This window comes from Vanellus vanellus (assembly GCF_965231255.1).
Source record: "Vanellus vanellus genome assembly, chromosome: 29".
In the NCBI taxonomy this organism is placed as follows: Eukaryota; Metazoa; Chordata; class Aves; order Charadriiformes; family Charadriidae; genus Vanellus; species Vanellus vanellus.
In genome coordinates this window covers 766,013-786,325 of record NC_138934.1, presented here as the reverse complement: position 1 = coordinate 786,325, position 20,313 = coordinate 766,013, and the positions used below count along the sequence as shown (strand labels likewise).

The following is a 20,313-nucleotide window of genomic DNA, read 5'->3' as shown; positions in this document are numbered from 1 at the left end:
CTGTGCATCTAAATTTAGAAGCCTAGAATCTGCATGCCAGTACATCCTCTCTGACTTTCTTTACAGCAATCAGTATGTTGCTTCATCTAAGCTACGTTTTTCTCCCCAAGGATCCAAACATACTTGACTGATATATAGCAGGTAAATTCCACCCATTGCTGCTTTTACTGCCTTTATGGGCATAGAATAATCATTTGAAAGCCACTGTGTGTTACTTAGGTCAGGAAATTCCCAAATCGAATCCATGGTTTCAAATGGCACATGCATCCGCTAACGGTAGAAGTGTGCGAGCATTTTATTCAAATCAGGAATGATGTAGAATTTTTTTTTTTTTTTTTGTATTCTGGCATTTTTGAAGGTCTTTTCTAGAAATCCTAGCTTCTTCCTCCAACTAACAATGACAACAGAAGTCTTGACCAAGCAAGTACAAGCAAGAGAAACAACATATGGAGTTTCAGTGCACAGTAGGTGCTGTCTAGCAGGACTTGGAAATGAATAAGCTTTTTAAAGACTTCTGGCTGCCTTATGATCTCACCTGTCTGAAGTTAGATACATCCTATTGGGTTTAGATTTAGCCTCATGTCATCTAGAAAATTGTTGCTACCCTGGCTAGAAGTTTCTTGAACACTGAGTGTCTCAGGGACACTTGGGTACCAGGCCAGTGAAGTGCCCTTAAGATCCAATATGGCGTCCTCTAAGTGTTTCAAAAATACCTCTCTTGTCTCTGGTGACAAAGCATAAGTCTTGAATCACAGCTTAATTGACTGACTTCTGTTAAAAACAGCTTATTCTGTCATTTTCCTAGTACCGCTCAAAGGTACCTAAACACCTCTGAGGGTTTGTCCTTGTGTCACTTCATACACAGCGATATACAGGGGAAAGTATGGCTCTAGATTGATGGACTCTTCTCGTTTTCTGTTCTGTGCTTAAAAAGATTACAGGAATCTTGTAAGATTTGCTGTGGAAGTTTTGCTTATTGATGTCTTACAAAACTGCAAAGCGATGGGCTCCAGATATCAGCAGGCGACAACTCTTCACATCATTATTTTCCTACAGATAATTCATTCGGTCACAGGTAAATCCATGTTCCTTTCTAATCACAACATTATTTAAAAAGACATCTAATTTCCAGAGTCAGTGGATAGATTTTTTTTTTTTGTGGCAATGCATTTTATTTGCAAATTATTTTTAGCAATACCTTTACACATATAAATATATATGTCAGACACCCACCATTCCCTCCACTCATTTTCTGAATCCAGAACAAAACAGTTGTGTTACGTGAAATCTTAATACACTTGAATCACACAGAGACCACAAGGCCTAGGCAATAATAAAGACTCATTTAAATCTTCAACATAGGATTATAAATAGATTTACAGCTTTCCCCCCATGTCTTCTTCAGGGAGATTCCTTTCTCTGTTTTGGAGTAATCTTTCAGCTTGGTTGACCCCGTCACTTTACCATGCTGAGAAAGCCAAGGCTCCTTTTTGTACCTCCCACTTTAGAGTAGTGAACTGAAAGGGAAAGTAAGCTCTGTAAAGGGTCATTAGTATTTTTGGCTGTTAAACCTCAGCACTAGGCTTGTCCTTTTTCACTAGCGACCATTTTGAAAGCCTGTATTTGAAACGAAATGTACCTACTGTGGTGTGTTTCATCACCGAATGCAGCCATCCTAGTGAAAAAGTTGTGGACATCTGAAATCAGGTCAGCAAAATCCTGCCTTTTTGAGTTCTGGCTTTACAAAATGAGCGAGTCTTTCTGCGTGACAGACGTGCCATTTCTGCCTCTGAACCAGTCTACAGGCTGAGCTCGGTATTTCCCTGAAGTTACACTATGCTCTTAGGATAGGTGGTAGTGGTGAAGGATGGCAGAGGATGGCAGGGGCCTACAAAACTGTGCTTATCTATGCTCAGATGGACCTCCAGAGATGTGATCTGATTACTGTCACAGGATGTCTTGCTTTCCAATCCTCTTGTCCCATCAGCCTATGCCTGGTAAACTAACCTTTACAGTGGGAGACTACAGAACTTGCTCTTGAGAGAACATCCTGGTCCAGAGGATTTTCTGATTTATTGATTTACACCAGAGCAGAATAGCCCCTTTTTCTTACATTCACATACCTGCATGGATTCCAGTTTCCTATAGGAAGTGCTAATGAGAACATATGTGACAGTACTGCATCCAGCTCTGGAGTCCTCGTACAGGAAAGACATGGACCTCTTGGAGGGGGTCCAGAGGAGGCCACAAAAATGGAGCCCAGCAAGAGGGATGGAGCACATCTCCTATGAGGACAGGCTGAGAGAGTTGGGGTTGTTCAGCCTGGAGAAGAGAAGGCTCCGGGGAGACCTTCTTGCAGCATTTCAGTACTTAAAGGGGCCTTATAAGAAAGAAGGGGACAGACATTTTAGTAGGGCCTGTTGCAATAGCACAAGGGGTAATGGTTTTAAACTGAAAGAGGGAAAATTCAGACTAGACAGAAGGAAGAAATTGTTTACGCTGAGGGTGGTGAAGCACTGGCCCAGGTTTTCAGAGAGGTGGTGGATGCCCCATTCCTGGAAACATTCAAGGTCAGGTTGTACTGGGCTCTGAGCAACCTGATCTAGCTGAAGATGTCCCTGCTCACTGCAGGGGGTTGGACTAGATGACCTCTAAAGGTCCCTTCCCCAAAAAACCTATTTGATTATTCTATCATTCTATTATTCTATGACAGTTAAGATTTGCATCTATATTTTCTTGCAGGCCAGTATAAAATCATTCCTCCTGACAAGCCTGTCACTGGAGTCATTGGAAAAGGAGTCATCCTGCCCTGTCAGCTGAAAGTTAAGATAATCCCTGAGAGACTTTCTGTTCAGTGGATATTTATTGGAAACTCCAAAAGTATTGATGTGACCACTTATGACGGAAAAAACATATACAATCCAGTTCATGAAGATGAGACATACAAGGGCAGGACAAATTTTTTTCAGTCCGAATTTAGTAAGGGAAACGTGTCTCTTCACCTGAAAAATGTCATGCTCTCAGACAAAGGGAAGTACACCTGCAGTGTCTTTTTTGAGAACTGGTATGATGAAGTGGTGGTTGACCTGGATGTGGCAGGTAAGCAGAATGGCAGGCATTTGCTACTTCTCCCACAGTCCAATTGTATAACATCAGAAAGGTCTGTGAGGTACCAGTGGGTTGGATTCATCTCACTTGCTCTTAGCCATGTGAAAGACAAGCCTCTGCTACAGGTTAGCCTACTTCTATTGCCAGCAGACTATGAATACTCATTTTACTGTGTCCTAAAAGACATTTTACCATGTCTTTTTACAGTGTCCTACACAGAGGGAGTGTAGGCAACACCTTAGCTTTAAAACATTTAAAGGTATGAGAGAGATGAATCCTATGATAAAACAAGCCCGTTTTTGCAGAGGTGAAGCAACTGAAACCTGACTGAAACTGCATTTGGTACTGCAACCTGTTTCTCATGCTCTTGCCTTACACATTATCTCATTCTCTGTCCAGTATTCCAATTTTCATATATTCATGGTGTTGTCCGGCTTTGGTTTACGTACAAATTTCTAGCCAGTGCAATGCTACTTTATTGTAATTCCGATTGTTCATGGAGATAATGAAAATCAGTCCAAAGATCTGTCTCTACCAACACTGTAAAAAGGAAATTACGTACAGATGTCCCATTTTCATGTAACACTGGAAGAGCTATTTACCAGCAATTTAACAAGGACTAAAATTTTAAGTCTGATGAATTTACATACTGTGTTTATAGATAAATCTGCGGGAGATCTTCCCACCATATACTGTTTGGTGAGAGACTATCTTATTTCCTGTTTGTTGGAGCTTATTTGTTTGCTGTTCTATAGCTAAAGGTGATGAGTCTTCTGTGTTCCTGGACAGTCACGTGGGTCAGGGCATTGGACTCTCCTGCAAGTCACAGGGATGGTTTCCAGCGCCCAAAGTAGTTTGGCTGAACAGCAAAGGACAGACACGGAAGGAGAAAGTGACCACCCAAATCAAAAGTACTTCTTCAGGCATTTTTGATGTTGTAAGTTCCATGAATCTTGAACCAGAATCTGACAAGGAAGTCTCCTGCAGAGTAGTCAATAACATACTCAATGCAGTGTGTGAATCCCGAGTCCTGATTTCAGGTGAGTGACCTCCAGGATCGATTGTTGTCAGTATGAGTTGGTAGGCTACTGTTATCTCTCCATTGACCCTGGAGTGACCCTGGACACCCAGCCCAAGCAGAAACAACTAGTGTTTAGATGGAAAACGTGATAAGGAGTCCATCTTTACGTCTTAGATTACTTGCTACATTCAAGATATGTCTTAGCTACAAATACTAATGGAGAGCTCTTGTTAGCTGCCACCTGATAACACTGTGCCAGTTAGGAGAGGGATGGATTTAGAAGTGTTAATGGGGAGAGCAAAGGCCCTATACAATGCTGCCAGGGTATCCAGCACCATGTCCTGAGACAGCTGGAATATGCTGATGGGAAACGAACGTCTGCTTCCATCCCTTTTTCTCTCCCTAACACTGCCATGATTACTCTGAGTTTCAGTGTGTGCCTCCCTCTAGATGGATTCCTAGTCTGGAAAGTAGGTAATTTTATTTCAAAAGGGGAAGAGGCAGTTCCTTTATTTTTTCTTTTTTTTTCCCCATCTGAAATGCACTGAAGACAGTTCTACTTTGCTGAAAAATTCATCTTGCGGTTCAACAGTGCCAATACTGGCCTCAGAGATGGGCTGCTGAGCACATCTCCCTCATAAAGAGGTAGCATCTCCAAACATGCCTCTACCCGTGGCAGTCTGAGTCTGAATGAGTGTGGGTGTACGCAGTGTAGAAGCACAGTTTCATTGCCTGAACACAGGCATCTAACACCATCTCTGATGGCCTGGAATAGCTGGCAGCAGAGCACATGGATGGATTGGGATTCAAGGGAGACCTGCAGCCTTTAGGGGTGGTGGGAGGAGACGGTGAAGGATACATTACCGCAAATAAAATGGCACTAGACAGATATGCTTTGGCCACCGGAGCCTGGCACAGCTATTTCACAAACATTCAGTGAAAGTAGCACCATTTATATTTTACAGATGTCTTCTTTCCTTCCACTTCACCTTGGATGACGGCCTTCCTTGTAGTTTTATTTCTTAATATAGCAGTTCTTGCTGCTGTGGGTTATAAACTAAACAGTAAGTATTTCCAGCTACAACAGTTGATATGGCAGTCTTTGTCTACAATGCAAAACACAGTTAATGAAAACTTAAATAACATTTCAACATCAGATTCAGAAAGAAACATATGGGAATGAGAGGGAGAGAGAAAAAAATAGCAGATGTATAGTTAAAAGTAGAGTGTAGGTGGGGGTTGCATGAGTGTGAATGCACAGAGAATCTATTACAGGGAGGTCACTCCTATGAGATGCCATTTTGTACGATCACAGATATTTACAGGAATAGAATATGATTTTAGTTCTTAGAATAGTGGATTTGTGAAAAATTTCTCATTTTAAGATGAGAAATTTCTCATTTAAAGAAAGTTTGAAATTATACTTCAATACACTCAATAGACTTGTTTAAAAATGAAAAAAAAAAAAAAAAAGAAATTAAAATGTTTCTTTGTGTTTCCAGGTAGTTTTACAGAATCCCGTAAAGCAGGTGAGTAATGAAAAAGTTAAATAAAAAAACACATCTACATATTTTAGGAGAAATATTTTTGATCCTGAGCCAGCAACAGTCTTCAAAGCAGTTTTAGAGGTGTGATAATAGTGCGGGTATGATAAATATTTGAGTATTTCTGTTTTTCAGAGCACCAGGGTGAAGTGGGGGTAATTGGACACTGCTCAGCTCTGAGTATTGCCACTGCTGCTTAAGCAGGAAGCTTTGCTTCTTTTACTCATAGACATATCTCGTTGTCCGCACAGACAAATTGGGGGACTCTCCTGCTATATAGACTTCAATACAACAACACAGTCCATGGCTTGTGTTGCTCCAGAGCTCGGTCAACTGTTCCACAAGACAAGAATAAAAAATATACGTATATACTGAAATATCAGCTTCAGCTGATGAATCCAATACAAACAGTTATTTATCTGCCTACCTATTTGCATGTGGAAGTTGTCCTTTCTTCTAGCATTTCTCCAGATGTGAGGTTATAGAGGGGTTTCTTCAGTAAATGGTTGCTGTTCCATTAGTGCTTTTTTTCTTTGGGTACTTCTAAGGTCTTCTGGTATTGAAATAACTCTGTGTTAAAATGACTTAGTTGTTCTACAGAACTAGCATTCCAAATCCTTTGACTGGTATACTTTATTTTTTATTGTTTTGAGATAGTGAGATAGTGAATAATTAATATTGCTTTTTTTTTTTTTTTCCAGTAAGATTGAGGAAGGACATGGTAACAGGTAAATGCTCCTTGAAAACTGTCGGACTATCTTGAAAACGTAAAATCAAAGGCACTCCTCTAGGGCATTTTGATTTCTTGGTCATGAATTTCAAAAGTAGCAGTTCTTACTGACATAAAGGATTTGATGACAATTGGTCACATTGCCCTTTGTAATTAAATATATTGACGCCTTCATAGGTAGCCTGGAGTAGAGTAAATCACTCAGGCTAATTCTCTGCTGCTTGCAAGATGGTGAACAGACTGATATACCATGATCTAATATGATTGCACTAATAACTTGAGGTGTAACCTTATCAATGCTATAATAGCTCTGAAAATGCCATTGTTCTATGCCCAGTTTATGCCCCATTTTTTGCATGGCTGGATCACTGTAATCCATGTATTCTGATTTTGTGCCTCCTCTGTTTTAACCTGCTAATAATTCCCAAGATTATTAGAGAAGAATAAAATTAAATAACAAGCCTTGAACTGTTTACTGCTAAATTACACCCCATGGCTTTGACCCTGATCCAAACAATTTAGCCTGAAGAAACAAGTAACAATTCCTGCTGCAATTTCTGCAAATTCTGTGTGTTATCTATGTGTTAGCATATATTTCTTGTGAAACAATGACAAGAGTAAACAAGACAGGGTCCAGACATAGTCTAGAGAAGTTCAGTTATCTCATTTTGGTCTTTCAACTTAATGGTGACATTCAATTTATTTGAGTTTCTAAAATAATAGAAGTCTCAGGATCTTCCTGAGGGTCTTGTCTTTGTGGTCAGTTAAGAGAAACAGGAACAGAGAGAGATCAGATTGAAATTGTTTGAGAAAGCTATTATTGGGAAGAAGACTTGGGAAGTGGGGATGGACTTCCTACATTGACTACAAGGGACCTACAAAGCAACTAGATGAGATAAGAGACATTCATCTTGTAAATACCTAAAAGAGGTCAGATGAAGGTCATCTCATCTCTCTAGCCAGTTAAGGTCTCCTCCAAATTTGCATGCTAATTTATCTGTTTGTTTATTTGACTTCATAATTCTCTGTGTAACTCAACCTCCTCTACCTCATAAAATAGATTTGAAGTTGACTGTGGGTGGTCATATGTTAATATATTAGTGAAGAAAAAGAAAGTAAAAGTATTCAAGAAAACATTGTAATTAAACTTATTAAATCTGATACTGAAACTTATACATTAATAATCATGTATCTTTTCTTTCAGAAAAAGAAAGTTTGAAGAAAAATCTAGGTAAGAACACAGTTTTCCTGTTCCTTTTAGTACTTCTAGGGTGCATGTTAATTACATCCCCAAAAAAGCAAACGAGATGTAGATGGATGGGTCTGTTCCCTTTAACAAACATTTTTATGATCTGTTTTCATGTTCTATTATCAATTCAAAAATTATTCATTTTCCAATAACTTGTTGGAGCTTTACTAATTGAGAACAATGAAATAATTTATAAGTTCATCTCATCATTTTTAACTTCTAAATTAAACCAATTGGGCAGCCAGTAATGTTTTTTTTTTCTTTCTTTTTTTCTTTTGTTTGTTTATCAACTTAAGACTTCCAGAAGACAACAAACAAAGGAGGTAAATATAGTTCTACAATTAAGACGATGTTAATCAACTCTTACAATTAGGTATATATGACAGAATGAAAATAAACTACTTTGTAAAAAAACATAGTGGCTTGCCTTTATTCAAAAGATTGTTATTTCTATTTCATTTTTAGTCACTGCTAAAATTTATTATTTAGTGTGATTCTATTTCTAAGAGGCTTGTGATACTTTTCTTTCTGCTTCTGTGTAATATCTCTGCCTGGTGTCTTGCTGACTGTACTGAGATTTCTTGCAGCTCTGACCTACCGCTCCTGTTCTTTTCCACTTTTTGGTCAAATTCAAACAGCTGTAACTAGCATCACAAAGCCAAAAATGTATGGCCTGGACTCTGTAACCTGAGAAATATTGGCTCGGATGTTTAGCTACATACAAAATAAGTACTAAGGAAAATGCCACGTCATGCGTCCCCCTCTCTTCCTTCTTCACCTCTCAACTGAGATACCCATCTGGAGAGGACATATACAGTGAAGACCCCCTAGAGGTCAACTCCTTTTGGATGAGTAGGCCTCCTGAACGCCACGCAGGAGACTTTAGGGCATCTCAAATAACATTAGACAGCTTTGTGCCTATGAATAGACACTAGATATTAGACAATTTATACCACAATAAGGAGGATGCTATCAGTGCCATCAATATTGATCCGTAATATTGCTAATTGCACCTAGTGAACTCATAAATAGACACCTGCATTTGGTCATCTAAGCCTGCATACCAAACTATTTTTGACTATGTTAATTTGGGTTGAAATTCAGCTGTTTATACTAGGATATCTAGATTCTGCTAAGATGCCATGAGGTGTCCTGGTCAAGGCACACCATTTCAGACAGCACTGGAAGTGTAAAACTAAGGGAAGAACAGTAAGAAAAAAAAAAAAAAAGAGTGCCATAAGTCTAGAGCATAGAAACAGTGAAGTACAGTTGTGTTAATTTACACCTGACTTTTATCCACAACATATGCTTTTAAGAATTTAAATTGACAAGTTTTCACATGGCAAAGTTTAAAGGAAAAAAATAATTTCAGTATTTACATCATGATAGAATTATTTCCTTCAGACCTTGTCTCTTAATCATTATCTCCTCAAATTTTCATTTCACTTATTAAAGCTATTCTTTTACAGCAATGTGTGACAACAAACTTCGCCTTGGTAAGAAATTATCTTGTATAAATCTTACATTTTTATAAACCTTTTAGAAAATCAAGCAAGTGTTCAGATGAGCCTGACTATGCTATCTGTGAGGGTGAAGCCAATGTAAATATCTCCTCACAGTGAGGTTCCATGTTCTCCTTCAAGTGATTTATCACATGGCTTGTTGTAAGACCTCTCTGGACAATCAATATTCCTCCCTAGCAGAAGTTTTTTTCTTACTTAAAAACTCCACCAAAGCTACAGACACCTATGTTGCATCATGTGGTTTTTTCCTTACAAATCACATCAACCTGAACAATTACAATGGCAGCCAGGAAATTAATCTCCTCCACACAGCCCAACCGTCTGACCTAATGTCCTCTAAAATGCTTACTAAATGTAATCAAATGCTGACCTTCTCTATAAGGACCAGATTGTGTCCCTCACCTTGCAAATAAGTCTCAAAAATTTAAATCACACAAATTCAAAAAGTCCCTATACTGACTCATGGCATTGCTTGAGCGTCTGTTGTTTGGAGTTGTCTGACGTTGAAAAAACCCTCACAAAAAAAAGTATTACTAACTAGAACATCTTTCCCTTTCAGAGCAATTCAAAGCTGAGCTCGGTAAGTGGTTCAAAAGTCATATTTTATTGCTATATGTACTGGTGCATTAAGAAAGTTAGCCCTGGGGAAGAATCACAGTAATGACAATAATTGCAAATAAATAGACAGAAATACTGCAGGTTGACAAGTATCCAACTGCCCACTAGATTCATAAAACACTACTCTCTGTTCTGTTTCTGTAGATTTCTGGGAAGCCCGGAGCCATGCAGGTAAGCTGGCAGGAAGAAGGGCATGAAAATACAGTGGCCATCCATCCAAGTTACCCTGAAATGAGAATGTCATGATATTAGAGATACAACAACTGAGCTGGAGTCTCAGAAATATGCCTGTCTTGGTTAACAGGAAATAACAGTCCTGTTCAATATATTCATCAAAGACCTGGATGAAGGGTTAGAATGTACCATCAGCAAGTTTGCTGATGACACAAAACTGGGGTGAGTGGCTGACACGCCAGAAGGCTGTGCCACCATACAGCGTGACCTGGATAGGCTGGAGAGCTGGGTGGAGAGGAACTGAATGACATTCAACAAGGGCAAGTGTAGGGTACTGCACCTGGGGAGGAATAATCCCATGCATCAGTACAGGTTGGGGGCTGACCTCCTGGAGAGCAGCTCTGTGGAAAGGGAAAGGGACCTGGGAATACTGGTGGACAACAGGATGACCGTGAGCCAGCAATGTGCCCTGGTGGCCAAGAAGGCCAATGGCATCCTGGGGTGCATCAAGAAGAGTGTGGCCAGCAGGTTGAGGGAGGTCATCCTCCCCCTTTACTCTGCCTAGTGAGGTTGCAGCAGGAATATTGTATCCAGTTCTGGGCTCCCCAGTTCAAGAAGGACAGGGAACTGCTGGAGAGGGTCCAGCAAAGGGCTACAAAGATGATGAGGGGACTGGAGCATCATTCTTATGAGGAAAGGCTGAGGGACTTGGGTCTCTAGTCTGGACAAAAGAAGACTGAAGGAGGATCTTATCAACGCTTATAAATACTTAAAGGGAGAGTTCCAGGGGGATGGGAACAGTCTTTTTTCAGTGGCGCTCAGTGATAGGACAAGAGGTAACGGGCACCTCTTGAACATAGGAAGTTCCATCTAAACATGAAGAGGAACTTCTTTCCTGTGAGGGTAGCAGAACACTGGCACAGGCTGCCCAGAGGGGCTGTGGAGTCTCCCACTCCGGAGATGTTCAAAACCTGCCTGGACGCTGTCCTGTGCAACCTGCTGTAGGTGACCCTGCTCTGGCAGGGGGTTGGACTAGATGATCCCCAGAAGTCCCTTCCAACCCTGACCATTCTGTGATTCTGTGAGGCTGGGATGTGGGTGTTAGGAAAACTGAAAAAAAGGAGTTGTTGAAAGGTGTCAAAATCTGGGGTAGGGTGGGGCCACAACTCTGGAGATGATGGAGGGCTGTATGGAAAAGAGAAAGAGAAATTTATGGTAAAGCATGTGGACTTTCACCCTGAAAGAGGACATGACAGAGAGAGCTCATAGGTGCCTCTGGGCACATGGTTGCATGCACTGTTCTGGTGAATGTTTAACCCTCGAACGCTTTGACCCATAGCCCCATGTGGAGAGAGGTCTCTGAGCCACGCTGCTCATCGGATGATTCTCGTTTTCCCCTCCAGTTGCTATTACTGTGAATCCTGACTGCCGAGTCCTGGAGCTCCAGGTGCCCAGACTTCCAGATGTGGAGAACAACGCGTCTGAACCTGCTGGCCCAAACACTCCCTGCACAGTCTCTGTCCTGGTGGGGAAGGAAGGGTTTGCATCTGGGAAGCACTACTGGGAGGTGGAGGTGGGCCAGCAGCAGGACTGGGTGCTGGGGGTGGTGAGGGAGAAAGGGAGACAGGAGAAGGGAGAGACCCTTCCTGGGGAGGACTACTGGGCTCTGCACATGTCCCAGGGAGAGATTTTCTCGAGCGAAGAAGACCGCAAGATTGTAAAGCGGCAGACGAGTTGTTCAGTGATCGGTGTGTTTCTGGACCTGGACAAAGGACGAGTGAACTTTTATGAACCAGAGCAAATGGGCATCATGGTGAGAATGCCTCTAAAGCCTGGAAAGGAACCTGCAGAAATGTTTTACCCATTTCTATCCAAAAGTGAAGGTTTGCTCACACCTCTTATCCACACTGTCTCATTCCCTGTCCCATTAAAGCTTTTTTAAATAAGACTGTGAGATCTAACGGATTAGGGAAAGACAGTTCAGTGGAAAGAAGAGGGGAAAATTTAAATCTCATACATCAGCAATATAAAATTAAATATGAAGCAACCCGAGGCTGAAACAGAAAAAAAAAAAAATCAAGAAAGGAATAAAAAATCATCTAGTTGAAAGAAGATTGGGGTCATATTCAGAAAACTCTAGGCAGGAGTCTGAGTTCCCATTACAGGTCATGAAAGTCTTATCAGTACAGCAATGGTTTCAGTTGCTTGAAGATACAATTGTAACTTAGGTGATGTTTTATAGTTCTCTGGGCAACATGACTTGTACTCCATGTTCTGTATTTATGTTAAGTTGAATGCCATCCCTAAAGTTAGGCAAGCCAAAGTCTACCATTCTTGTATCAAGAAATGAAATAAATGCATTTTGAAGGAAAAGAGTGTTGTTTTGAAAATTTTTCTTTCAAACTTTAAGCTTATTGGAACATTTATGGTCGGAAAAGGAGTTAAAAGAGAGATTGTGTTTTCCAAGAATGTGCTAAAATTTGGCAGGGTACTGAGCATCTCTGCATCACTGTGGTGGGTTGACCCTGGCTTCCAGCCAAGCACAAACACGGATGCTTACTCCGTCCTCCTCCATCAGGACAGGGGGAGAAAATAGGTAGAACTGGAGCGAGAAAACTCATGGGTCAAAATCAAGACCAAGAAATCACTTACCAGTTGCTGTCATGGGCAAAAGATATTAGACTTGAGGACTTTAATTTACTGCCCATTGGCAGAAATACTCAATTACTGGTTTGGGTATCAAAAAACAAAAACAGGAAAAACATTTCAATCACCTTTCACCCTTTTCTAGGCTCAAATTCACACCCAGGCTCAACTCCACTCCAGACACGTGTCCCCCCCCCTTTCTGTCACCAAAGGTTGCACTCAGTCTCTCTAGTGAGACAACAAGCAGTGTAAGGGAGTGGGGTCATGGATAGTAGTTTCTCTTTGCCACTCCTTCCTTCTCACTCTTTTCCTATGCTCCAGTGTGGGTATTCCGTGGCCTGCACTCCCTTCATAGGTGTACCTGCTCCAGTGTAGATTGTATCCACTGGCTGCAATCCCTTCATGGAGGTGCCTGCTCTGGGAGCACCTCCTCCTCCTCTGGCCTTCTGTTGTTTCTCAGTCTTTTGTTCCCTCTTTCTGACATTTTCTGCCCTTTCACAAATATGTTTTCACCAAGATGCCACAAACTCCTCTAACCAGCTCAGCTTTGGTGTGCAGTGGGTCCATTGTGGAGCTGGCTGGAACTGTATCCAGCACAGGGCAGCCCTGGATCTCTTCCCATAGAGGCCACCCACTACCAAAACTTATACCTGATACAGCCACACCCATGAAATAAATGGAAACAGCTTTCTACATATGGCCAACCCCAACTGAAGTTCCCATAGCACCTTTAAGATCAAGTTGGTCCATCAGAAGCTATGAAAAGCAGCTGCCTCTGGAAGGATGGGACAGGGAAGGTATCACAGTCCTTTTGCAAAAGTACCGAATGTGACAAGTTTGCTTCCCATGGATGCTCAAGCTGCACTGAGAATACAGATAATTTCCCAAAACAGAAGTGGGTACAGGAGAAGAGTGACAGTGACCAGTGACTGACTTTGGGCCAGCACTCTTAAAAATACCCTCATAGCCTTTGGGGTGTTCGTGAACTTGGCCAACAGGGACAGTATTTGCAGGCTGGGAATCAATTCTCAGCTGGAAGCCAACTGACAACCCAGGAAACACGTCAGAGAAAGTGGCTGACAGTTGTGCTTGTGTGTGTGTGCGCCCCATGTCAGTAGCACAGTGTAGGTTCATTTCACCTGCTTAATAATCATAGCACAGATGGGATTTATTGGCAGGCAGGCTTGAGCAGTGCCACTTCCTATCCTCTGCTGGTATTCTCGGTTAGCTTTCTGAAAACCTTAAATTTCTGTTTAGCTCTCTGGAACTGGAGCAACTTTTAGCTCAGGATCACAAAACCTGTGAGCAGAAGACCAATGTGACCTATCTAAGGGGCAGCTTGGGGTCTTCTCTTGATCTGCAATGGATATTACTCCTGGAAGTGATAGAGTAGATGTTGATTCTGTCAGGCATGGAACAGGCACTAACACGCCAAGAAACTGTGAGGCCCATGTTCAGAAAACTCCGTTTACAATCCCTTGATTGTAAACTCCATGGACTGAACTGACTTCAAGGTGCTTGAGACAGCTGTTTTAGGAGGTGGCTCCTCCATTTCTCTCAGGAACTCTACTCAACCTCACGCTTTTGCTCTCAGTCCCTGCCCAAGCTACATTACAGCCCTGTCTATGCCTGGAGTATTGCGTCCACCTTTCAGAGTCCTCAGCACAAGAAGGATGTGGACCTGTTGGAGCAGGTCTAGAGGAGGGCCATGAAGATGATGAGAGGGTTGGAGCATCTCTCCAATGAAGACAGGCTGAAATAGCTAGGGTTGTTCAGCCTGGAGAAGAGAAGACTTGCAGCAAACCTTACAGACCTTTCCAGTATCAGAAGGGGGCCTACAAGAAAGCTGGGGAGGCACTGTTTACAGGGGCATGTAGTGACAAGACAAGGGGTGATGGCTTCAAAATGGAAGAGGGTAGATTTTGATTAGATATTAGGAAGAAATTTTTCACTATTAGAGTGGTAAGACACTGTCACAAGTTGCCCAGGGAAGTTGTGGAGTCCCCATCCCTGAAGGTGTTCAAGACCAGTTTGGATGCGGCTTTGAGCAGCCTGGTCTAGTGGGAGGTGTCCCTGCCTGTGGCAAGGGATTGGAAGTAGATGATCTTTAAGGTGTCTTCCAACCTAAACCGTTCCATGCTTCTATGATCTACCCCACTGATCCAGATGCTGACCCTGACCCTGGTGGTTGACATTCCGTTTGCTTCATTGCTACAGATCTGCCTTGTGATCACTGTTGGCTGACTCTGGTTATCATCACTAGACCTCCTCCACAGTGACTGAGGGCTCTGTTGGTCAGCACGCAGTCACAGACCTGCTTTGCCATCACCTTCAGCTCTTGACCGACGTGCCCTTATGGATCAGCCTGCCTTTGCTGCTCCCTGACAAGAGCAACCTAAAGGCTCAGTCCCATGAAACAACGTGAAGTTAAACCTGGGGAAGCAGAAAACTGCCTGAGATGAGGGACTGGAGTTTTGGGAGGGATTTTAAAATAGTATTTGAGAGAGATTGCCCTGAAAAAGGGAGCAATACAATATTGTGCAAAAGAAGGTATGGATTGCAGTAATGTGCAGAATCTGAGAGAGAGAGGACAGTGTTTGGAGGAACAGCTGGAAGCACGTTCATAGCATATGATCAGCATCGTCCTGAATCCAGTCTTGCTCCCCAGCCAGTTTTATCTCGGTGAGAAATGTGCTCTTGCACAAGGCAGAAGCAGTAGCTAGGGTTTAAATAGTTGATCTCAACCTGTTTCTTTACCCTGTGGAAGTTTTCTTTCTGGAGTAAACATAGTCTTCAGTAAGTGAATGGATGCATAGCTGAGAGATGGGAAAATCAGCTCACTGAGCTCCAGAAACTTTAGGAGATTTTTTACAGATTTCACATGTTCAAATTAAGCTGCTGTTTTACAAGTGGCCAAACCCAATTCCAGTCAGCAAAACATGGCTTCACTGCAAAAAAAATCCTCTCTTCACTGCCTTCACCGCCTTCACCGCCTTCACGGCCAACCCCGACCATTCTGCGATCTTCCCTTTAGTGACTGGCCTTTCATCGTTGCACCTACCTGGCCTCAGGACCAATTAAAAAGCAGGTTGGTTCAAATATTAACCGTTACGATGATGGGAGCAAAGAGCTTTCTTTCACCTGTGCTCCAAGGACGTGTGTCCTTTCTGCAGTGCTCCTTCACCCCGTGACTGCCAGCCCTTTCTCCTCCTTCCCTCCCTCCGGGACTCTTGTGCCTTCCTGAGGGGGAGAAACAGCTGCAGGAGTGAGCTTTGCCCGTGATTCTCCTTCCTTTCCTTCCTGCCTTCAACCCGGGGATTTCAGCCAAGTCTGCAACTGCTCCGCACTTGCTTTCTCTTTTACTGTAGCAGAGAAGTGAAACGTCGCACTCTCAGCAAGATGCAGAGCAAGCGGTAGACTTTTATAAGGTAGGAGAACTTGCCTTCCTATATTTTATCCCACTTATTCGTTAGCGTATGCAACTCTGTGAAAAGGTGAAGTTTTCCTGTGGGTTTGGTTTGTGTACCTGGAGACAGTCGCTTGTGAACCGTGTGCTTGCTTTGGCTCTGGGCTTGTGGGGGAAGTGTCCAGGTTGAGCGAGCGGCCAAAAGAAGCTTACTTCCGTGAAAGCATCTATTGGATGTTGGTCAAATGGGGAGAGCATGTTATCCACCTGCTCTAGAGACAGGACAACGCAAAATGCATGGAGAGCGAGGTCACAGGCAACAGGAGAAAAACCAAAGAGCTTCAGAATCTGTCTGGCGTCCCTCTTTCAGTCAACTGTGCCGGTTATGAGTGAGGGCATTTACAGTTCCTGCCACTTTGCTCTCAGATCCCGGAATGTTTGTGTCACGTAAACCTTTGTGACAAGTTTGCAGGGAATTATGCCTGCTATACCCAAGTTCCAAAGGAGTAAAAGAATAGAAAAAAAATCATTCTTCACAAGGCCATTTTCAGTGCCGTTTGGCCGCTCGGTAAATGCTGGTAGCAATAATGCTGTGATGCTGAGGATGGCCACATCACACGAGCCCTTCCTGCCAGCTTTCATCCCAACCCTCTCTGCAGCTTCAAGGGACCAACCCAAGCCCCTGGGGGAGGTAGTGAGCACCAGCACGCATTAACATCCTGCGCTCATGCTGTAAGCTAGTTTAGGAAGGCGATTGGGTGGAGAAGCAAGTGTTGAGGGCTGGGTCCAGCTGCCTGAACGGGCTGCCTGCAATGTCCTTGTCCAGCTGTGGTGGGTCAAAGGAGAGGCGGTGGAGACAGGAGGCTGCCCCATTGCACCTGCTGTGCTGCTCCGAAATGGCACTCTGGGTCCCTCTCGTGGATGCAGCAGCCATAAAGGCTTGCAAGGATTGTGGCCAGCACCCAAACGTAGCCTTTTACTGCTGCTGTATTCATTATGAGGAAGCAGTGGAAAGGACAATTATTGCGGTTGTGTCATTGAATCTGCCGGCAAAGGAGAATCTCTCTTCCAGCCCAATTTTTCCATTTGCTCTTGCCAAAAGCATGTTTATTCTGCCTGGTTCATTCCGACAGTTTGCACTGACTGTAAATCACCAACCCATGGACCTTTCCTGACATGGATATTGTTGGGTTTTTTTTTTGCCTGCCTTGTTCCCCAGCAAATAAAATGCAGCGTGAGGGCCCTGTTGTGCTGGTGACAAAGTCCATCAAGAGGAGAGTTGAGTGCCAAAGGGACGGGTGGGCAGACTATAGAAGCCTGCAGAAGCCTCAACCCAAATGGTGCTTTAATAGTGACCTTTTTGTAAAGATCACAAGTGCTGCTGAGAGCAGAGCAGGTGAAGCTGTCGGTAGTAGTGTCAACGTTATCTCTGCAGCAGCAGCTAGCCAACCACTACCTTAATATTGGCCAGTGTCTGAACCTGTAGTGGTTGGTGTGGTTGGTTACGTCTACCACCAGCTGTGTGTCATCCATACTCTCACGTAGCGAAGGACCATTTCACTCACTCTGCATCTTTATTGGTACCAAGATTAATTTTACAAATGCTACTGGAAAAAAACACCTGGTATTCAAGAAGTCAGGAACTGTCTTTTTATGAATATTTAACGGCAGGTCCTAAGAGGAATTGTTAATATCAGGAACTTGATTTCTCAGGGTATAATTTGTGTGCCTAGATTACACAGAAGCAGATAGAAGAAGCCTCCTGTACAGCAGAGGTGACCAGCTGGGCACAGCTTCCCTTTAATGTCAGATGGGATGAAAGGGAGCAGATAGGGGATGACACGCAGTGCAAGGTTTAAAGGAGAGAGGAGAGATGTGATACATGGCTTCACTGATGATTTTGTTCTACCACCTTTCTCTGTCTCTTACATTGCAGCACATCAGAAATGTTGCCTGTCTGGCTCCGGAACAGAAGAGCATTAGTATTTTGTTCCCTCATCTTTTTCCCAAGCATATTCCTTTTTCTGTCAGGTAAGAAACCCCCTTTCAGGTGGTCCCCTGATGTTTTGCAGGCTGAAGAGATGCAATACCTTTATGTCACTTAAAGAAATAGCCGATGGTCCAATGGGGCCCATCCCGTCAGTGCTTTGGCACTTATACAACAAACCTGGTGGGAATCCACCAGGCGCCGTGTGAACATGGTGAGCAGTGTGGCCTGGAGGCACTCAGGTCACAGCTGATTGGAGCTCAGTGCGGGCTACATTGCCTTTCCTCTCTGTGAGTGTACCTCCTGTGGTAGGAGAAGAACACATCTTAGCAGAGAGGTGTTCATGGGGAGGCAGGATAAATGCTGTCTGCACCATATGGAAGAGAAGGAAGACCTGGGATTTGCCCCTTCCCTTGGTGCTCAAAGCAGCAATGTTCTGCCTGCTGCCTTCCTCACGTACTTCTCTAGGAGAAGTGGTGGGATGTGGAAGGATGGGAAAGGCAAATGTTGGGGATGCAATCAGGTCATCCTGGGAGCTGTCCCCTTTCCAACTCCTCAACCTGGAAGGTCTCTGTAAAAGGAGCAATCCTGGTTCTGATCCAGGCTTGCAGCTCAACTTTCAGGTGCTCAGGGAGCTCTTTTTTCCTACCTGCAAGTAAAAAAGGAAAAGAATCTAACAAACAATGCTTTTGTTTTGAAGGCGTAACAGGACAGTTGAACAACATGGATAAACAAGGTAAGAGACCACATCTACTTTGTATTGGTATGGTTTTCCAGGCCTCCTGCCTCGATGAGGTGCCTTCTTTTACCTGGTTACTTCTCCCCCGCGCTGTGGTGACACTCCCCATTCAAAAGAGTTGTGGACATGGCATAGACCCAAGGGAAGGGTCTGGTAGGATGAGGGAAGGTTTTTCACCAGAAGCTGGGGTTGGTGGTTTCTGGCAATTTTCTTAGGATGTCCCTTGCACATGCTTGGGCCCCCATCCTGGTGTCTTTTCAGCTCTGCGTGAATTATAACGGGCTCTAGGCTTGGGATCCCCTTGGTCAGTACCAGGACTCAACCATTTCCTCTCCTCCCTGGTGAAGTCTGAGGGGAAGGCACTGGCAGAGCATCAGTGATATCAGGCCCTAATGACCAAGTGACACATCCGTGATTATTGTTTCCACTCACTCATCTTCCTCTTCTTTTATAGCTTCAGAAGTCAGATGCAACTTTTCCGAAGGTAAATCCATGCTTAATATTTGTTTGTCATGGCTGGTTCAGTGTGCTAGCAGCCCAGGTCCTGCTTGGGGAGGGAGATCTAGGGTGAGCTCTTGCTTGATCCACCCATAGCAAAGGTCCCTCCAGTACCTCCAGTACCAGTACTATTGACTCTTAGCATGGCATTGCTGGATGCTGCATAGAGTCTAGACAGGGTGAGAGGAGGCTCCCAGGGCACCTAAGAACGGTTAGGCTTGGGATTCTTAGGTGGAGGACTGGCTCAGCCTTTGGGTGAGCACTGTGCTGTGACTTGGCCTTGTTGGGCTTTCCTTTGTCCCCCTCTATCCTGCCTGCCTTGAAATGAGCAAGTCTGCAGGGGAAGCTAGGGCATGCAGGATGGCGGGTAAACTCCTCAATGCAGGGACAAGCAGCCAACTTCCTCCCTTTTTCCAGGGATTCCTGCAGTTGCTCAGCTAAGTGAAATGTTCTCCCTAGGCCTGTGAGCCTGCCTCTGCCACTCACTCCCCTTTGCAGCACATTGCCATACTTCTCCACACATCCACATATACACACACACATATATAAGTGTCTCTATCTCTCTGTCTTTAAACATATACTTTAAACGCTACCCTAGATCACTGAGCAGAGAAGCTTACCGAGACAAGAGTACTTCTGGCACTCTCAAGTACCTCTGGTTCCCCATAGAAGAGGCTAATCACAAACCCTTCATCTCCTTCAATTCTAAGTCCTTTTGCTTCTTTAGAAATCATCACATGAATGATGATTCCACTGCTATGGTTTCAGAAATCATCTTAGAAGCTAAAACAAAGCTCGTGAAACAGTTCTTCCCTTTTGCTGTGTCATTATCTGAATCAGAAATGCTGTGTACGCCTGTAGTCTCCTGATTCGTGGGCTCCTTTGGGACAAAGACAGCAATTCATTGACACATTCCAAAACCCAAGTTCTGTTGACCCAACTAAGAGCCAGGATGAGCCACTTAATTCTACTTCCATGAAACACTAAACACAGTTCTTTTCAAAATATGCAGGTTGGCCTCCACCATTCATTTTACTAACAGTTCTGGCAGTCTCAAGCATCATCTTGAA

General features: G+C 43.4%; 1 protein-coding gene across 1 annotated transcript; it reads left to right on the top strand.

Annotated features, from left to right (window-relative positions):
* Window positions 1-1,002: 1,002 nt before the first annotated feature.
* On the top strand, window positions 1,003-19,378 carry LOC309682452 (butyrophilin subfamily 3 member A2-like; the record flags this gene model as incomplete). Its single annotated transcript, XM_082496543.1, has 8 exons — window positions 1,003-1,075; window positions 2,743-3,099; window positions 3,864-4,148; window positions 5,095-5,193; window positions 9,938-9,964; window positions 11,371-11,780; window positions 19,200-19,229; window positions 19,340-19,378. The coding sequence occupies 8 exons, from the start codon at window positions 1,003-1,005 to the stop codon at window positions 19,376-19,378; spliced, it is 1,320 nt and encodes a 439-aa protein (XP_082352669.1).
* Between the last annotated feature and the right edge of the window lie 935 nt (window positions 19,379-20,313).